Source organism: Harmonia axyridis, chromosome 2 (genome assembly GCF_914767665.1).
Source record: "Harmonia axyridis chromosome 2, icHarAxyr1.1, whole genome shotgun sequence".
Lineage (NCBI taxonomy): Eukaryota > Metazoa > Arthropoda > Insecta > Coleoptera > Coccinellidae > Harmonia > Harmonia axyridis.
In genome coordinates, this window is record NC_059502.1 from 64,078,307 (window position 1) to 64,097,551 (window position 19,245).

Here is a 19,245-nt window from a genome sequence, read left to right on the forward strand (position 1 = left end):
ATTGGCCTCCAAGATCTTGTGATTTAACACCGCTAGACTACTTTCTGTGGGGCTATGTTAAGCCACTGGTCTATGCGGATAAGCCACAAACCCTTGACCATTTGGAAGACAACATTCGCCGTGTTATTGCCGATATACGGTCACAAATGTTGGAAAAAGTCATCGAAAATTGGACGTCCAGATTGGACTACATCCGAGCCAGCCGTGGCGGTCATATGCCAGAACTCATATTTAAAATGTAATGCCACAAGATTATTTTGGGGTTAAATAAAATTCATGTCAATCGGATAATCCATCGTTGTTTTATTGCAATTTGAAGTTCTATAGCTCTAAAAAAAAACACCCTTTATGTTTTGAGAAAAAAAGCATTTTCGAAATCACTTTTTGAAATTTAGTTTATTTCTTTACATCGATTCCTATGAATATATTTAGGAAATAAATACCGTCGTAGTATTTATGCAACAGAGTACTCAAATTCAAATTTATGTGTAGAAAATTTATATGCAAAAAACCGGCATAAATGAAAATTTTCACCTTTTGTGCATTTTTTCAGTGTTTTATCATGATATTTTGGTGGCAAACCTCAGATTCGAATTCCGTACCCCAGAAAAAAGAGAATAAATCGAAGAAATTGAAACTTCCCCATCAACTGGGTTTTAGCAGAGATAGATAAAATACGACAATTTTGAACTATCGTTTGAGCCATCTTTATCGTGTTGAAAGATTTACCCAGTACATAAGTAATATAAGTTGTCTTGTAGTATTTCTATGCGCGGCATGCGCAGTTGTATATTTATTCTGTGTAATTGTTAGATAGGCCATGTGCAAGCCATGCTCGTCCCTTTCTCTCGTTGGCCGTTGTTGAAGAGTATTATTGTATATTTGTCAGTGTGTTTACTACACAGTTATTTCCTATATTTTATTAAAGACTTTTAATTATTAAACAGTGCGTTTAATTTATAACATATCGGACAAAAAACTTGATGGAAAAAAAGCGACAGAAGATGAAATTTTTTTTTTTTAATGTTTCGTCACGAAATTTTGGTGCTAAACCTCAGATTCGGATTCAGCACCCAAAAAAATACATACGATCGGAGAAATCAAAACAACTCGATAACTTATCCTTGAGGGGCACATGTGAGCACAAATTGACTAGATTACGTAGAGGTAATTTAATTCAGATTTCAGATTACAAAAGAATCAAACTGAGAGTGATAATTTCATTCACTTTCTACAAATTCCATTAAAAAAATATTTTCGAGATTTAAAAAAAAAAAGTTTCAAAGTGAACGATCTGAAGTTACTATCAGGTGTGTGAATAAGTCTTTCCCGTTTTTTGTAAGAGATGGCGCCACCAATACTGTACGAGTATTTAATGGTTACATATGTCATAATCAAAGCTTATTCATCTGTCAACAATTCCACACTAACACATTAGTTGAAATTTTTTCGCATCATAAATTTTTGAAATCGTGAAAATGTCGAAATTTGAGCCGAGTCGACGTCATTTGCGGGAAGTTTCACTTTATTGGTTCAATTTGAAGAAATCTGCTGTCGAGGCGCATCGGTTGCTTCAGGAAGCTCATGGAGAAGGTTGTGTCGATGATTCAAGTGTTCGCGGATGGTTTCGACGCTTCAAAAATGGCGATTTAGACGTAGAAGACAAGGAGCGTTCCGGGCGGCCGCAAATCTTTGAAGATCAAGAATTGGCGACTTTGCTTGATGAAGATTCGTGTCAAACGCAAGAAGAACTTGCTGAAGCATTGGGAGTTGACCGAACAACCATTTCCAAGCGTTTGAAAGCCATGGGAATGATCCAAAAGCAAGGAAATTGGGTGCCGTACGACCTGAAGCTGAGAGACGTCGAACGGCGTTTTTTCACTTGCGAACAGCTGCTTCAGCGACATAAAAGAAAGGGTTTTCTGCATCGTATCGTGACTGGCGATGAAAAGTGGATCAGTTACGATAATCAGAAGCGAAGAAAATCATGGGGACTACCCGGCCATGCATCATCATCGACGGCCAAGCCAAATATTCATGGCGCCAAGCTCATGCTCTGTATATGGTGGGACCGCTAGGTGTGGTTTACTATGAGCTTCTGAAACCGAATGAAAGCATCACAGGCGAGGTCTATCGACGACAATTGATGCGTTTGAGCCGCGCACTCCCCCAAAACCCCCCCCCTGGCTACGCCCGTGGTTTTCTTTATACCGAATATTCGAAAATGAAACTACGTCAAACTACGGTTTGACGTCACTAGCGACGCCATGACACTTCCTCGAGTTTGGTGCGAATTTAAAATCTGAATTATTCCAACTAAAACTTCACTATGCGCAGAAATATGTTATTCCTTGAATAATATTCGTATCTGATTATAGGATAGTTTGTAAAAATTTGTCATAATGCCTATTATTGAATCTGATTTGCCCAACAGAAAATAATGTCTTTATAAAAAAAAAAACAATTTTATTTATAAACATAAGCAGTCAAATTCAGACAAAACTTGAAAGGATTATGAATGTGAACAAACTTTCCAGAACTACATCATTTCATTCAATTATACATTTAATACATAAAAAATTTCATACACCAGCACTAACAGCTGGCCCTTCCTTCTTTTCTTTTGATTTATTCCAGTCTTTGAGACCCTCAGGTAAAGTAGTATCCTCTTCAAATGATCCTGTACCCTCCACAAATTCTTCATAGGTTGATTTTTCTGGGAATGGTCTTTTACCTAATAATTCAATCATGTCATCTCTGCTTATGATTTCACGTTGAAGTAATCTTTCTGCAACTTTGGCAACTAAATCTTTATGTTTTGTCAGTAATTCTGTCGTTCTTTTATGGGCATTTGCTATTAATATCCTTACTTCTGCATCTATGAGTTGAGCGGTGCTCTCGGAATAGAGTTTCTCAAATTGCATATCTCCTTGCCTAGGCATTTCAAAACTAACATTGCCAACTTTACTGTTCATTCCATAATGTACTATCTGAGCATAGGCACTTTGTGTTACTTTTTGCAAATCGTCTTGAGCCCCTGTTGTGATCCTCTTGAAGAAAAGCTCTTCAGATACTCGTCCTCCTAAGGTCATACACATTCTATCAAAAAGTTGTTCTTTAGTGTATAGGTATTGATCTTTGGGTAAATACTGGGCATATCCCAATCCTTTTCCACGCGGTATAATAGATACTTTTAGAAGAGGATCTGCATGTTCCAAAAACCAACCTGCAACAGCATGTCCGGCCTCATGATATGCCACCGTTTTCTTTTCCTCAGGTGAAAGAACATTGGTTTTCTTCTCCATACCAGCGACAACTCTTTCAATAGCCTGTTCGAAATTTTTCATATTTATTGATTCGTTTAAATCTCTTGCTGCAATCAAAGCAGCTTCGTTGCATACATTTGCGATATCAGCTCCAGTGAAGCCTGGAGTAAGTGCTGCCATTTTCCTAGCGAGATCATTTTTATTCAAATTGGTTTTCAACGGTTCCAAATGAACCTTGAAAATACTAGCTCTACCCTTTATGTCGGGAGCAGGAACGAATATTTGCCTATCGAATCGACCAGGTCTCAAAAGAGCCTTGTCCAAGATGTCAACACGGTTTGTTGCAGCAAGAACTACAACATTTGTGGTGGTGTTAAAACCATCCATTTCGACTAAAAGTTGATTCAGCGTGTTTTCTTGCTCTGAATGTCCGCCAAAACTTCTTCCACCTCTCTTTCGACCAACAGCGTCTATTTCATCTATAAACAAGATACAAGGTGCGTTCTTTCTCGCCATTGAGAATAAGTCCCTCACCCTAGAAGGACCAACACCTACAAACATCTCCAAAAATTCTGAACCTGATACTGATAAAAATGGAACATGTGCTTCTCCTGCAGTAGCTTTGGCTAGTAGAGTTTTACCTGTTCCGGGAGGACCTGAAAAGAAATAGCTTTGAGTGGAGAACCTCATTAGATTACTTATGAGAACCAGATTCATCGATTAGATATAACTATGTTCATTATCTTCAATTTTAGGAAATTCACTATCCTTAGAATACTATAAAATGATCTTTTTTTTATAGACATATAGGAGACAAAAAATGAAATCACCTCAAAATTTTGAATAATATTCTGGTGCTATTCTACACTGTGCAAAAAAATTAACGCACATTATGGAAATCTCAAATTTATTCTACAACTGAAGGTGTTCTCAATGATAATTATGCATTATGAGAATTGCATGCATATGTTATCCACTTTCAACGTTTTTCTTCAATACAGATGTTTTTTCCCAGCAGGAATAAAAAAAGATGAGATTATCAGATTTTGAATGTATTGGCTCCATTCTGAAATCAGTTGTTCTCGATCAATTCTAGTGATCAATAGTTTTTCTTTCGTTTGATTTTCTACACTCGATCGCTATGCAACGCGAAACACGCAATTTGACCCAATAGGAATGTGCCCAAGCGGTAGTTTTGCGAGAAGAAGGATGAACATACACAAGAATTGCAGAAAGGTTTGGAGTTTCCCATACAAGTGTGTCCAGAATGTCGCAGCGATTCAGGGAGACAAGTATGAATGTCCGAAGACCAGGACAGGGTAGACCATGGGTAACAACTGCCATTCAAGAACGTTACTTGAGAGTTTCTTCGTTGAGACAACGGTTTGCAACCGCTCGCCTCCTTCAAAATCAGCTTGAGCAAACTCATGGGGTGCAAATTACCACTCAGACAATAAGAAATCGCCTCAGAGAATATGATTTAAGGCCTCGTGTCGCGGCAAGAGGCCCAGCTCTTACCCCAGCCCATCGAAGGGCGCGTTTGGATTTTGCGAGAGAGCATATTCATTGGGAAGAGGCTGATTGGGAAAGAGTTCTCTTCACAGATGAGTCTAGATTCTGCCTCTACCATTGTAATCGACGTTCCCTTGTATACAGACGTCCACATGAAAGATATGCTTAGTGCAATTTCCTGAATACTACTGGTTTCGGGGGAGGATCGATTATGGTATGGGGTAGAATATCTTTGACTGCTCGCACAGACCTAGTGGTCGTTGATAATGGAGCTATGAATGCTGATAAGTATATAAGGAACATTCTTGAAGAGCATGTAGTGCCATTTGCCCCATACATTGGTGAAAATTTCATTTTTATGCCAGACCCCATCGTGCACGCATCGTTCAGGAGTACCTAGAAGAGGTTGAAGTCTCTCGAATGGAATGGCCAGCAAGAAGTCCAGATCTCAATCCGATTGAGCAGGTTTGGGACAACCCCAATAGAAGGCTGAGAAGTTCAGAAAATCATCCAGCTACTCTTAATGACTTAGGAATCCAACTCAGAGAAATCTGGGAAGGATTAGATCAGAACATTTTAAGATCACTCATTTTGAGTATGAACCGTCGTTGCCGAGCTGTAATTAACGCAAGGGGTGGAAGTACCAAGTATTAAATCACTTATCAGCATTCCAGTATTTTGAAAATTGTTTATTTCTCTTCTTTCACATAAGATTCGGTGAAATCCTGAATTTTTCTTCAATTCAATGTCTTGTTTCGTTCAAAACCTTCCCGAAAGAACATAAAAAATGAGTTATAAAGTCAATGTAAAGTTAACTTTCATTAAAATTGAGATTTTCAGATAGTGCGTTAATTTTTTTGCGCAGTGTATATACCAAAATACAGTAATATATTTCACCTGTAAGCATAGCTCCTTTAGGTATTTTAGCTCCTAGATCGATATATTGCTGGGGGTTCTTCAGAAAATTGACGAACTCCATAATTTCGATTTTAGCTTCTTCACATCCAGCAACATCCCTTAAAATTAAAAATTCTTGAAATAAGGCATACGTCTGTGTGTACACACAACCGTAACTGATAACCCCTTGAATGGATTATAAGCTACAGTAGAACCTCGATCATCCGGCCTAATGGAGGGGAAACGGTTCCCGGATAATCGAAAAACACGGACAATCGAAATTCCTCAAAATACGCACAACAACTATGAAAATTAGTGAAATGTATGGGGTAAAATTATTTATTGAGCAACAAAATCAATAGAATCATAATATCATATAAAAATATACAAATGAAAAACAAATCATTGCATTGGTACCTATAATACATCGAATGTATATATTTTAGTTGAAAAAGTATGTAATTTTTTATTATTCATCTTGAGAAAAATGTGAGCCCGAATTTTCCTCAAGTGGAGGACATCAATATTTTCCTGCTCTAAATAGTTGCAAATCTCAACGCGTCTTCGGCAGAAACATTGTTTTTCTAATTCTCTGGTTATTCCGTTCATTCTTCCACATCTTGTAGAAGAAAATCGTGCGGGAATATATCAGAAACGCACAGTTTTCATGGTTATATTTTATTATTCTATGTTGGTACTCCGAACTTTCCGCCACGGCTTTATCTATCGATTCATCAATTTGCTTTAAAGAAATCAGTTCACCCAACCAACATTTTTCAATGCAAAAATCACTAAAAGATATTTATGGAAATATTTCATTGATTTCAATAAAAATGCAATGAATTAGAGAAAATAATGTATAATACTCGTACAGAAGGCTCATTCTACCACTCGTCCATTCAAAAACTCGCCACTTCGTGGCTCGTTTTTGAATTTTGAACTCGTGGAAGAATATCAATGCCTTCTGCGATTGTATTATGAATAACTATTTCCTGCGTGGAAAATTCTTCAACACTTTAATCGACTGTATCCATACAGTGGTTAGGTTGGGAAAATTTTGATGCGATTTCTGAATCATCCAGTATCTGATATTCGGGTTCATTTAAATCCGAATTTAGCCATTCCTCAACACCATCGACTAAAACATTTTCGAATTATACCAAATTATTACTATGGCGCATGCGTAATGAATTGAATCCCGGATAATCGAGTGGATGTCTGCTCGTGGGAACGGATCAGTGAAAATGTCGACGAGCACGGATTACAGAGTAAAACGGATAATAGGAGAACGGATAATCGAGGTTTCACTGTATTTAGAGAAAAATAGCAGTTAGCATTTTTCTTTCATAATTTATAATATTATTTATTTCGGAAAATATACTCACTTGAATTTAACTCCAACTTCACTTGGATTTATCATTTTGGCGGTACTTTCCATAACGCCTCCGAAAAGTCCACCTCCTCTTTTGCCTCGTCTACCACCCATCATTTCGGCTGATCGTCTCATCATGTATATCAAAAATCCTATTACCAGGATTGTCGGTAAAACACCAGTCAAACTAGCGGCTTCCATTTCTGCTTTATAAATTACTGGCACAAAGTTTTCCGGTTCCAGATTCAAATCAATTTGAGCATTTTCGAGGTTCCTTTCAAAAGAGTCCACACTCCCGATGTTGAACCACAAGACATTCTGGAAAATTTTCGAAGTTGAGATTTCAGTTATCATTACGAACGAACGAAAATTTTGCCATAAAATGAACCAACAATCTTTTTACTTTTCCTTAAAATCGACATAGCAGCAAAAAATCGGATCCTTTTACGGTCTATGTCGATTTTATTATCGATTTCAAGATGATTACTTTTATTGCACTACGAGCACGTCTATGTCCGAGGTTTATTATTTTCCTTTTTCTACCCGCTTTGTCGGCGTCAACCTTGTTTTGCCATCTGTGATTTTTGCATTCGTCATCGATATACATTTACCCGTTGTTCTCGGTTTTTTGTATCATTTTCGTCACAAAATTTTAATACTGCAGTTATCAAAGAACTGAACTGAGTTATTCGCATCGAAAAATTGTCTATGCAGTGTTTCACAATTTAATGTGTTTCATTCAAATTGCAATTTATTTGCGGAGACATCAGTTTTAAATTGACTATACAGGATGTTCCTAAATTGGAGGTTCAAACGAATATGACAGATCTTAAGGATGATTTTAAGAAATGAAGTCCTATAACATGGGTCCGCAAACAATTTGTTTTCGAGATACAGATGTTGAAGTTTAAGTTTTTTTCTCATAGCACCTTCCCTTCACAAGATATTTAACTTAAATTTGGCATAGATATTCCAATTTGAAGTTTTCATCATGTGATATGCTAATTTTGAAGGGTGATATTTTTTTCTGGAAGAGTGCCCGCTTCTTTCCACCTGAACGTTTTTTGGTGAACCACTGGTAGTTTAGAAAAATGTAAAAAGAAACTCTGGTCCAGTTATACACTTTTTGGTTTCTTGTCAAACAATTCTTCAGTAATCCTCAGGAAAATTCAAATTATTATAAGATCCAGTAAGCTGTGATGAATAAATTAATTATAAGTTTTGGAACTTATTCACCCAATCTGTAGAAAATGTTAATAAAGATTTGATAAACTATTATAAGCACCTCAAAAAAGTAGTACTACAAGATCCCAGTATCTCGAAAACAAAGCGTTTGCGGGCCCTTGTATAGGACATTTTATTCTTCAAATTATTCAAGGCACCCCCAATTTTTTCCTATTTCCAATTTAGGAACATCCTGTATAAATATTTAATGGATTCGGTCCTTACTTGGCGGAAATTCATTATAAATAAAATAAAACGAAGTAATTTCCACTATGTTATTTAATTGTTAGCAACAATTGTTTCGCCACACTGTGGCTTCATCAGGCTACATTTCTGAACAATTGTTGCTAACAATTAAATAACATAGTGGAAATTACTTCGTTTTATTTTATTTACATCCTGTATAAGGTAAGAACAATCGAATCGGTAATCAAGGAAATGCTATTATTTCGAGTAATTTTTTGTTCTAACTTCGTTATCAAACCTTTCTTCCTCACATTACAGATATTGGTAAATATCGTCAAAAAAAATTTGTTTCGATTACCCTCTCCCAAAAACAAAAAATACCTACACTCTTGATAGAGGTTTTCTCCGCTTTCGGCATATCGGATACATATAACGTAAGAGCCCGTTCACATGACGAGCGGTTTGAAACCGCGCGTTTACAAGTACATGAAGTACACATGCCTCCGCGCGTTATTATGGACCGCGCGTAGAGCGCTGTTCTAGAGCTTGCCCGTAGTAACCGCGCGTTGGCTCGCGCTTTGAGATCATAGGTTTCTAATGTAAGGCTAGGAACATAGTGAAGCGACCAAGAGGTGCGAAGAGGATAGTAGAGAGGATAGAGGCGAATTCAAACAAATATATTCTAATAGGGTAGTACATAGTGCAGCGATCCCGAATGCGGTTGCGCGAGGCGGTTAAGCGAGGATAGAGGCGAGATCGGGGAAGTTTGTTTTCCTCCATCGCCGCGCGACTGCGCAATTAATAAATAAAATTGGATTGACGCATTCATTAGTTCGATATTTGTGAAAAGTAATTTGTGGAATCAGAGAGATGCTCAACATCATAATTGATATATTTTGGACAAGTTATGGGGTTCTGTAGCGGATGAAATGAATCAAACAAGTAATTAATCCGTGGGAGTGATAGGGTCGCGAATGAAATTAGTACAGTTTTTCATTAATTTAGATTCAGTTTTTTTCCAGAATGTAGTCGTTGCAATATTCATATGGAAATATGAAAGAAATTTCTCTGGATGATCGCTTAATTCTTTATACAAGTGATGAAATTCACCATGTACGTTCCTAGATTTATTAATTTCGTGAACACTACAAGTTCTTCTATTTTCATCATTCTTCATTACATACCAGAGTTTCAATAACGAATTTTCTAACAGTATAAATCTATTTTTCGGAAACGCGCCTCCTCTATAGTAATCAAACTCGACTATCACCTTGATTTCGATGACGAGGTGTCATCTCATAGTGAGGCGAACAAGAAATCAAGGCGATAGTCGAGTTTGATTATTATAGAGGAGGTGCGTTTCCGAAAAATGGATTTATACTGTTAGAAAATTCGCTATTGAAACGCTGGTATGTAATGAAAAATGATGAAAATAGAAGAACTTGTAGTGTTCACGAAATTAATAAATCTAGGAAAGTACATGGTGTTTGATTGTCTCAGTCTTTACTTGTCGGAAATTCATCTTGATGATTAAAAAGTAAAATAACTTATTTCCGCTTTATATATTTATTTTCACAACCATTCAATTTTAGGGTCTTATTTTCGAAATTTTGCACGTAGAAAATAAGACCCTAAAATTGAATTTCCTTGAAGCAATGGAGATAAATAGGTACCATAAAAAACAGATTCTCCTCAACGACCAAACGGACCTAAATAGATCACCCTTACTCAACCTGTTTTGAAACCCAAGAATTTCCAGGATTTTATTATATTTCACACCATATTTTTTTCAACTATTTAAAGAACTGTATCCGAAATATGTAGTTAGTTACCATGCTCACCTGACGAAGTCATGTTATCATGACGAAACAATTGTTGTGAAAATAAATATATAAAGCGGAAATAAGTTATTTTACTTTTTAATCATCAAGTACATGGTGAATTTCATCACTTGTATAAAGAATTACGAGATCATCCAGAGAAATATATTTCATATTTCCGTATGAATATTGCAACGAGTACATTCTGGAAAAAATCGAATCTAAATTAATGAAAAACTGGACTAATTTCATTCGCCACCCTATCACTCCCACGGATTAATTACTTGTTTGTTCAATTTCATCCGATACAGTATCCCATAAATTGTCCAAAATATATCAATTATGATGTTGAGCATGTCTCTGATTGCATAAATTACTTTTCACAAATATCGAACTTATGAATGCGTCAATATTCAATTTTATTTATTAATTGCCCAGCCGCGCGGCGATGAAAGAAAACAAACTTCCCCGATCTCGCCTCTATCCTCGCTTAACCGCCTCGCGCAACCGCATTCGGGATCGCTGCACAATGTACTACCCTATTAGAATATATTTGTTTGAATTCGCCTCTATCCTCTCTACTATCCTCTTCGCACCTCTTGGTCGCTTCACTATGTTCCTAGCCTAAGGCGGCTGTCCCAATCTTCAGTTTAATGCACTAAAGCACTCGAAATAAAGTCACTTCCAATAGAGTTTACATTCAAGCTCAATTAAGTGGTGAATTCGATATATGCTTCTGACTAGGTGGTGGAATCGATACTGAATGTTGATATCCTCTTCTCGAGAGGGGTGAGAGAAATTTTTAACCGTTAAGGACGCAAGCTGTTCCAGCATTAGTGATCTACTACTCTATTCTAGGATAAAAAATATTAGGGGAAGTAAATTTTTTTGTTGAAAAAGATTACCTATCTTTCCTTTCAACGTGGATATGGATTTTATTTATTTTCTGTGGACCTAAAGATGACTCTTGTTACTTATGAGCTTAAACTACTACCTGTGAATATAAAGTGTGAATTTTCTATCAATCTTGAGGCTTCAAAAAGATTTTTCACAACAATTTTTTCGTTCAATATAATACAATTCTGAGGCAATATATCGAAAACTCAATGTTTCGTATTGAAAAAATGTATACCTACCTCATTTTTTCTGCTGATTTATTAGGCTACGCAACTTACCCAATTGATGGTCTAAAAAAAATTGGTTCCGTAGATAACAATTCTTTTGAGGAAATAACACATTTACTGCGAGAGTAAAAATGAAACTTTTATGGAAGAAATTTAGCGCAAATCTTCAAATTGTGCTCCGTTAACCATTTGGCGAATGTAAACAATTTGTACAGTGTATATCACTTCGCTCAAGGACTGTCCTGCTCCCTTTCAACGCCAATTCTTTCCCGTAACACTTCAAAATTATTTATCCTATTAAAACATTTGATTCTAAATGACCCCAAAAAAAGTCTAATGGGGTTAAGTCTGGGAAACGCGGTGGCGTACTTTTTGCCTGAATGAGACGGTAAATCGTCATAATTGCAGGTATTGGCCAAGAGAAAATCTTCACTGGACTCAAGAATGTCACAGTCAACGCCGCGAGAAATTGAATGTTTATATTGCAACTCTCACAGTAAATGTGTTATTTGATCAAAAAAATTGTTGTCTACGGTATCAATTTTTTTTACTTCATCATAGTCTTATAAAAAGAAATAAAACGCCACTCTGTCAAATTGAATGACGCCATAAGTAAAATTTTTATGCAATAAAGTGGTTAATTGAAAACTAAAATTGACCTGTCCGAACATTTTGCATGAAAACATTCAATAACGGGATTATACATTTCGTTTCTTACTTCATCCATACAGGGTGTCCCAAACTCGGTGCTCACTGAAAGCATCTCGAAAACTGTTTATTATTATTTGAACTGGGGTCGTTTTTATTTCGGTACGCCTTCCGGGAACTGCGACCATGTAGATCTTTCGTTCTCTACCCTACTCATTCATAGAAACCCAGGTAGGTAGTCAATGACGTTGATAAAACTGACAACCTCCTTAGGGGCCTTGGGCGTTACCTCTCTGGTATCCAGGACCGGCTTACCCATGTGAATGGTTCTTACTTAGGCCAGCCAGCTCCGGACACTTGCATACCAAGTGTTCAGCTGTTTCCGCTTCCGATCCACAGAGCCTGCAAATCTCGTCTGCTGACTTTCCCATACGGTACAAATGATGTTTGTACCGACAGTGCCCCGTCAGCAGTCCACCATCACCCGAAGCTCGGCTCGCGACAGCTTCAGGAACTTTTTGGCGTAGGTAGGTGAAATCTTCACGATTTTCTCTGCCTGAACGAGTCTAGGAGTGTTAGTCCAGTGGATTGTCCTGTTGTTCAACTCCCATAGCTGGACCGCAGCTTTATATTGGTCTTTTCTTAGCCCACAGAAAGGCTCAGGTCTAGCAGGTGTTAACCTTGATGCACTTTTTGCAATCAGCTCTTTCATTTCCTTCAACCCCACAGTTCCCTGGTACCCATAGTAGAGTCACCTTATTTCCTCTGGCCAGTTGCTTTATGGTGTTACGACACTCCCAAGTCAGCAGAGACCCCTGGCAACACGATTCCCGGGATCTCAGCGTGGTTTGGCTGTCCGTGGTGATGTAGATATGCGCCCCCTTGAGTATCATTTTGAGACACTCCTGAGCACATATAGAAACAGCCATTATCTCGGCTCGAAAACTGTAAGACTTAGAGAAAAAATCTCCAAGGACCCCCTATCTCTTTTTTCAAAATAATAAGATATTAGAATACAGAAAGATCATAGGTATCTTGACTCGTTTTCGAGTTACAGGGCGTTTCCGAAATATTACCATCTCAAATATGTATTTCGCTATATCTTAGTTTCTGTTAGAGATATTCAAAAAATTGTAAATCGTTTTTTTTCATTAATTTTTATTGTCATTTCGTCACAATTTTCGAATTTTGGGCGAAGCATGGTCTCAAACGATTAGATTCGCCTCACCGATGATGAATTCGTAGTTAAATTCAAGAATATCCGTTCGGCCGTAAACGGGAAGTTCGGTTCTTGAATGCCGCGGTTAAGCTGATCAGAATAAGGGTTCCGTAAATATGACCGTTCGAAATTTTAAGTTCCTGTTAATTTAAAAAATTTGCATTTTGATGTAACGAGCGTTCATTAAAATTCGTGGTCAAGAGTGCTGTGGAAAAATTAGAGCTGATTTTCTGTGAGTGTGAGTAGCGCTCAGCTTGTACCATACTCTTCCCAGATTCGAAGTATTTAACAAATGTTAGTGATATGGTCCAAGCTAAGCGCTACTCGTCACAGAAAATCAACACGAATATCTCCACAGCACTCTTGACCACGAATTTTGATGAACGCTCGTTAGTATGGCAGTTTTAAGGTTCTTACAGAATTTCTTGTTGATAGTGGTACCAGAATCATAGAAACTTAGACGATGATATAGAAAAAAAAATTACCACAAAACCAATGGATTTGAGATCTTGGAAGAAGAGTATTGGAAAATAAATATCCAATATTCCGTGATTATGGATCCGATAGGATTTAGATTTAAAGTGTATATAAAGAATAACAATTTCAAGACACCTGCAACATTTCGTGGCGATAGCGTCATCATAAAAAATTCAAGGAGCATATTGAAAAAAACATTGAGGAAAACACTGACTAGAGTGTGGAAACTTCAGAAGTACTGTCGAGTCAATAAAATTATTTTCATATACTATATCAAATTCATCAAAACTTCAAGATTTTCAAATTAAAACCAGGATTTTTTATTATTTCAGTCGATTCTACGTACACAAATAGTGGGGGTTACTTAACCAAACTCTATACCTAAAATGCGTACTTTGAGAGTTATCGAGGAAGAACTTTAAATGCGGAAAAACCGCAATTTATAACTGTGTGAAATAGGCTGTCACTTCCGGAAAACACAGAAAGAAACTACAATTCGATTTGACATTTCAAGAATTGTAATGAATGATTCGTAATTGAAAATTTAATTTGTTTATGGATTTCCGAACAATCCCAACGAAAAATTAATTATAATTAATGAAAAGTAAAATTTAGTTATCTGAACATCGAATTCTAGTTTCTTTCTGTTTTCCGGAAGTCACAGACTGTTCCACACAGTTTGGACTTGCGGTTTTTCCTCATTTAAGGTTTTTCCAGGATAACTCTTAAAGTATTCATTTTAGGTATAGAGTTTGCCTAAGTAACCCCCACTATTTTTTTACGTAGAATCGATTAAAATAATAAAAAATACAGGTTCTAATTCGAAAATCTTGAGTTTTGATGAATTTGAGTTGTCCAAGCTCATAATTGTCTTATAAACATCCTGTACAAACCGAAAACAGCCTTATAATACTACATATTTGCAGAATCGAAAAAGAAAAAAATTTTTTAGAAGAAAGCTTTTTCTGCCGAAATATTCGAAAAAATGTGAATACTCATCGCCACCATTTTTTTCATAAGGCCCCCATCAACTCATAAACCGATCAGTTTATACCCAAGGTATGGCATATTGCTGAAATTGTCATCAAAAAAGCTATCTAATGATGGAATAATAAACTGGGTGTGTCGTTTGAAATAAGGAAGTAGTAGTCTGTTTCCGGTATAACCGGAAGTTGTGGAGATCTGAAAATATTTTAGGGAGAAAGATCATTGTTTCAAACCCCAATAAGCAAATTCACCCTGTATAGATGGCGTCTCCAATATACAGAGTGAGTTTTAAAAGTATGTAATGCCTCAATTATCTCAGAAACAGATCGCACGATTTTTATAAATCTATCATTACCAAATACAAATAATACATTTAGATGGCTATGATTGAATAAAATGGTTTAATTTGAATAATCTCTAAATGTTAGTCTCATTTTACAGTAATGTCCTCATTTGAGTAGTAGAAAAATTAGGAATTTTAGATAACATAGCAGTCATAGCCATCTGTTTTATTTTAACTGATGATATAAATGATGCTAAAACTCCTAAATTATGGCATTTAGGTATAGGGAATTTGATATGAAAAATATTCATTATTTCTGTAAGGATTTCAAAAGACAAAAAATATACAGGGTGATCTATTTTAAATAAAAAAGTTCAATATTACTCCTGAGGAAGGAAAGATCTGACAATAATGTCAATACCACCATATTATAACAAGTGTTCAGTTTATTCTTATGAATGCGCGAGGTGTAAATGCTACAGAATTTCTTTAAGATTCTTTCTTTTTACTTCAAGTTACTCAGAGAGCATAAACTCCCAGCATATAATTATCGCTTTGTGTGATTTTGGTTTATAGTACAAAGAATTTGTAAATTATTGTAACTTCAACCCTTGAATATTCAAAAAGATATATACATAATGAGGTTCTGATGACAACAATACTAATTCTCAAGCACCATAAAGTAGAAGATGGGTAATGATTGATTAATGATACATTAATTAAGTCTATAAAAGATTAACCTTATTGTTAATGTTAATGTCACAATAATAATTAATTGGAGTAATGCAAGTGGGAAGCGACGGTAGTTATATACATCAAACTATTAGAATTATGGTATCGTACGTTATTATAACCGACTACTATACTCTATAGAAGTAGGTCTGTTTTTCTTTTCATTAGAGATAATATGAATGTCCAGCATTCTGAAGATGGTAGAACGCCAATTCTTAAAGCAATTAGAAGTCCCTCATTGAAAGACTTCTCACAGACTAATTGCAAAAAAATTTCTTGTCACCGATAAAGGAACTATTTATTTTTTGCAATTTCCGTGTTATGTTTTAGTGGTGATATATTTCTGCTTAAACACGCAATTTTCACTTTGGAATAAGAATTTATAAAATTATAAAATACATACTGCTCCATCGACATGATTTCCTGGCAGAAGTTTGACTCGGACCCATTTCTTATTGACCACTTCCAACTTTTCAACCACACCTTTAGCCAAATATCTGTAAAAGTATTTTATCTGTACACCATCAAAGTAGAACTATAGAAATAGGTATTTTAATTAAACCCCCAAAAGTGAATTGCGAATAGGTTATTAAGAATGCTTACGTCTTCACAAATTCTTTCCAACCAATTTCTTTATATCCCATCTCCCATAGTGTTATAGCAGCTAAAAATGCTAAAGCTGTTGCTGTTCCAAGCATGAACCACTTGTCCCTTTCATTCTCCCCAAATGGTTTACCTCCACTTCCCCTAGAAGAAAGTATAAATTATATGATCCCACATACACTGCTGTCAAGTACCTATTTCCCGTTCCTCCAAATAAACCAAATCCCCATTGTTCATATGGTTTACTACTTTGTGAACCACTAGAAGTAGATGGCTTAGGGTTTACTTTAGTGTCTTTGGAATCTTTGGATTCACTTTTGCCATCCTTTTCTTTTGCTTTAATTTCTTTATTTTCTTTAACCTCTGGCTTGCTTCCTCCAGGTTTGAAGTATTTTTCAAAACCTTTAGGAGGTTTTTCACACAAAACTCTCAAATCGTTCAGTACTGAATTAAAAATTGAAAATTGCTACAAAAAATGGTGTTTATTCAAAATTTCTCATTATGGTGCAAATAATATTACCCCGTAATTGTGCAACTTTAGTTTTTGACATAATCTTTTGAGTTGTCTACTATTAGATAAAACACAGTATGCCATATCAGAGTGGGATAAAAGGATATTTTCTCATTAGATTTGGTTTGTATTCAGAAACGGTGCTTAAAATTCGACAAAAATTATAATCTGAAACTTTATAACCATACTTTCTGTTTGAACCTCAGATTTTGAAGTTTGTTAGACAGTGGACCATCGAATAAATATTTAAAACATAGAGTATAAAATAATTAATCTATAACATAGATAGACCTGAAATCAATGATTTTAGTTCTATGTTTATTGTTAGGTTTAGGTTATAAATTTGAAAATTATCTCTTCGTAAGAAACTTTCGGTTATTCTATTAATATATTCTCTCAACCTGTTATTTATTCAATAAAATATAATGCGTGTTATTGCTCTCGTCGATATGGATTGTTTTTATTGTCAGGTAGAAGAAAAACTGAATCCTGAACTACAAGGAAAACCTGTTGGTGTTGTACAGTACAATCTTTGGCGTGAAGGAGGGTAGGTATTGTTTTCGAATCACGAAAGAGGTTTATAAATAAATGAGATATTTTTCACCAGTCTGATTGCTGTGAATTATTTAGCCAAAGAAAAAGGCGTAACAAAAGGAATGTGGAAACATGAAGCAAAGGACTTATGCCCAGACATTCAATTTGCAAGAGTTGCTGAACTACGCGGAAGAGCAGATTTGACTAAGTAGGTTCAACTTGATGGGTTCAAATATTTGGGGAATAGGGTATACAAGTGGTTTTCTCAAATGTTATTCACTTAGGTATTTAATGGTGGTGGGTTCCCAATTAACAATGAATTCAAAATAATTGGTTAGGTATTTCATTATTCATTCATATTAAGATTGCTATTTTCAAAATCTTAGACATAAATTAAGGAACTTGAGATTATTCTCTTCTATCGCGATGTAAGAAATCTTGTTTTCTTAAATTTCCTTGCAAGGGAATAATCGAAGAATCAACAGAATATTTAAAGAGATATATTCTAAGAGAGTATTATAAAATGGTCGGAATCAATCAATATTTGCCACAGTAGGTATCTCCCAGTTGAATATCCACAGATTTGTGAGGAGTAGGTTTACTGTCTGTCTTGAAAATAAGCAGCAATAACAACATCAATCACTTCTGAGATGATCCTTAATATCTATTAAAGTACTAACCTTTGAGAACATTTGATCGAAGATGGTTTGGGAATGCTAGCTTAAATTTAATAGAATTTGCATGAATAACCAGGTCTATTTTATATCTTGTTCAAGTTCTAAATTTTCAGAAAGTGTTGCTATGAAAAAATTAAAATTATTAAACATTTTCATATATGCCTTCATATATACCTAGCCTTCATATATACCTATGCCTTTCATATATACCTAGCAAATGTTTTCTGTCTATAAAAATATACTTCCCACTATAAATAAATATTGTTTTGAGAAAGAGCAATATGAAAAATTATTAACTTCAAACAATGGAGCATGTATCGATAAATCTCAGTACTAGCAGAGGAAATGTGAACAGGGCGTAAGGTATGATACGAGAGCACAGGCTTTTTCATCCAAACAAAATCCTTTCATCATAAGTTGACGTCGCACATATTATAATTGAATCTGAAAACCCACTAGAAAAAGATTGGTTGAACACATTGTACCAATCGATTATTGAACAATTTTATCACGTGATTTGGCTTATCTTTTAATTGGTTCAAATTCAAACATCTTTATTTTCTCCCTCGTGGTCATGTGACATGAGGCTCAATGTTTCTCTCTCTAATGCTGGAGTCAATGGCTGCGTTCAGCAGAAAGAGCAGTCGCCAATCTTATCCCTGAGCGCCCACAGATCATGAAATGATCAGAGAGCGGTTTTCTTATGAAGGCTACAGAAAAAGAGAATAATCTCTTATGGTAGAAGTGTTGAGAAAGTGTCCAGCGGAAAAGGAATTTAAGAGGCGCTAGTATAGCTATAGGGGAACCAATCCAAGATGGCGAACCGCTAGTGTAGGAAGAGAGTAACGAATACGAGAAGGCGAACATACTTTCATCTTTGTTTACTTCTTTCTTTATCTCTATCAGTTCTTTATGGCGTTTCCTATGAAATTTACCCTCTAGCTACACTAAGGCTCCCGATTCGGGACTAGTTCAACGGATACTTTTGAAACGGGAAGATTATTCTCCTTATCTCTATCCTCCATAGGTTTTATGAAAGATTCGAAAATACCTAACCTCTGAAACCTCTGCTTTGACAGTTTTCTCAACGTGTTGGGCTCAAGTATCGAGATAGAATGTATTCTATCTCGATGGGTTCAAGCTACGGTTTCCTCGGACAGTCTCCGTCGACCG

General features: G+C 35.9%; 2 protein-coding genes across 3 annotated transcripts in view; one reads left to right on the forward strand and one right to left on the reverse strand.

Moving 5' to 3' along the window:
• Positions 1-2,445: 2,445 nt before the first annotated feature.
• Positions 2,446-17,079, reverse strand: LOC123673815 (AFG3-like protein 2). Its single transcript, XM_045608511.1, has 7 exons — positions 16,871-17,079; positions 16,545-16,816; positions 16,351-16,494; positions 16,151-16,244; positions 7,061-7,365; positions 5,676-5,794; positions 2,446-3,922 (listed from the first exon to the last, which is right to left on the reverse strand). Exons 1-7 carry the CDS (start codon positions 16,943-16,945, stop codon positions 2,583-2,585), a joined length of 2,349 nt encoding a protein of 782 aa, XP_045464467.1. The 5' UTR covers positions 16,946-17,079; the 3' UTR covers positions 2,446-2,582.
• Positions 17,080-17,173: 94 nt separating this feature from the next.
• The window catches only part of LOC123673814 (DNApol-eta), a 31,781-nt gene continuing 29,709 nt past the window's right edge, over positions 17,174-19,245 (forward strand). The window contains exons 1-2 of one of the 2 annotated variants that reach the window (XM_045608509.1): positions 17,174-17,408; positions 17,469-17,603. In XM_045608509.1, the coding sequence (XP_045464465.1) occupies positions 17,287-17,408; positions 17,469-17,603 (257 nt within the window). In that variant the 5' untranslated portion in view covers positions 17,174-17,286. The remainder of the gene's footprint in view (positions 17,409-17,468; positions 17,604-19,245) is intronic. The other variant, XM_045608510.1, reaches the window with a different exon arrangement.

What these genes read in the sequence shown, in the direction of transcription:
- LOC123673815 (XM_045608511.1), bottom strand. Translation starts at nt 16,945, where the DNA reads ATGGCATACTGTGTTTTATCTAATAGTAGACAACTCAAAAGATTATGT. An exon ending in TAAAGTTGCACAATTACGGG is followed by an intron (nt 16,817 to 16,870) that starts GTAATATTATTT and finishes CATTTTTTGTAG; the next exon opens with CAATTTTCAATTTTTAATTC. An exon ending in TAAAGGAGCTATGCTTACAG is followed by an intron (nt 3,923 to 5,675) that starts GTGAAATATATT and finishes ATTTCTTTTCAG; the next exon opens with GTCCTCCCGGAACAGGTAAA.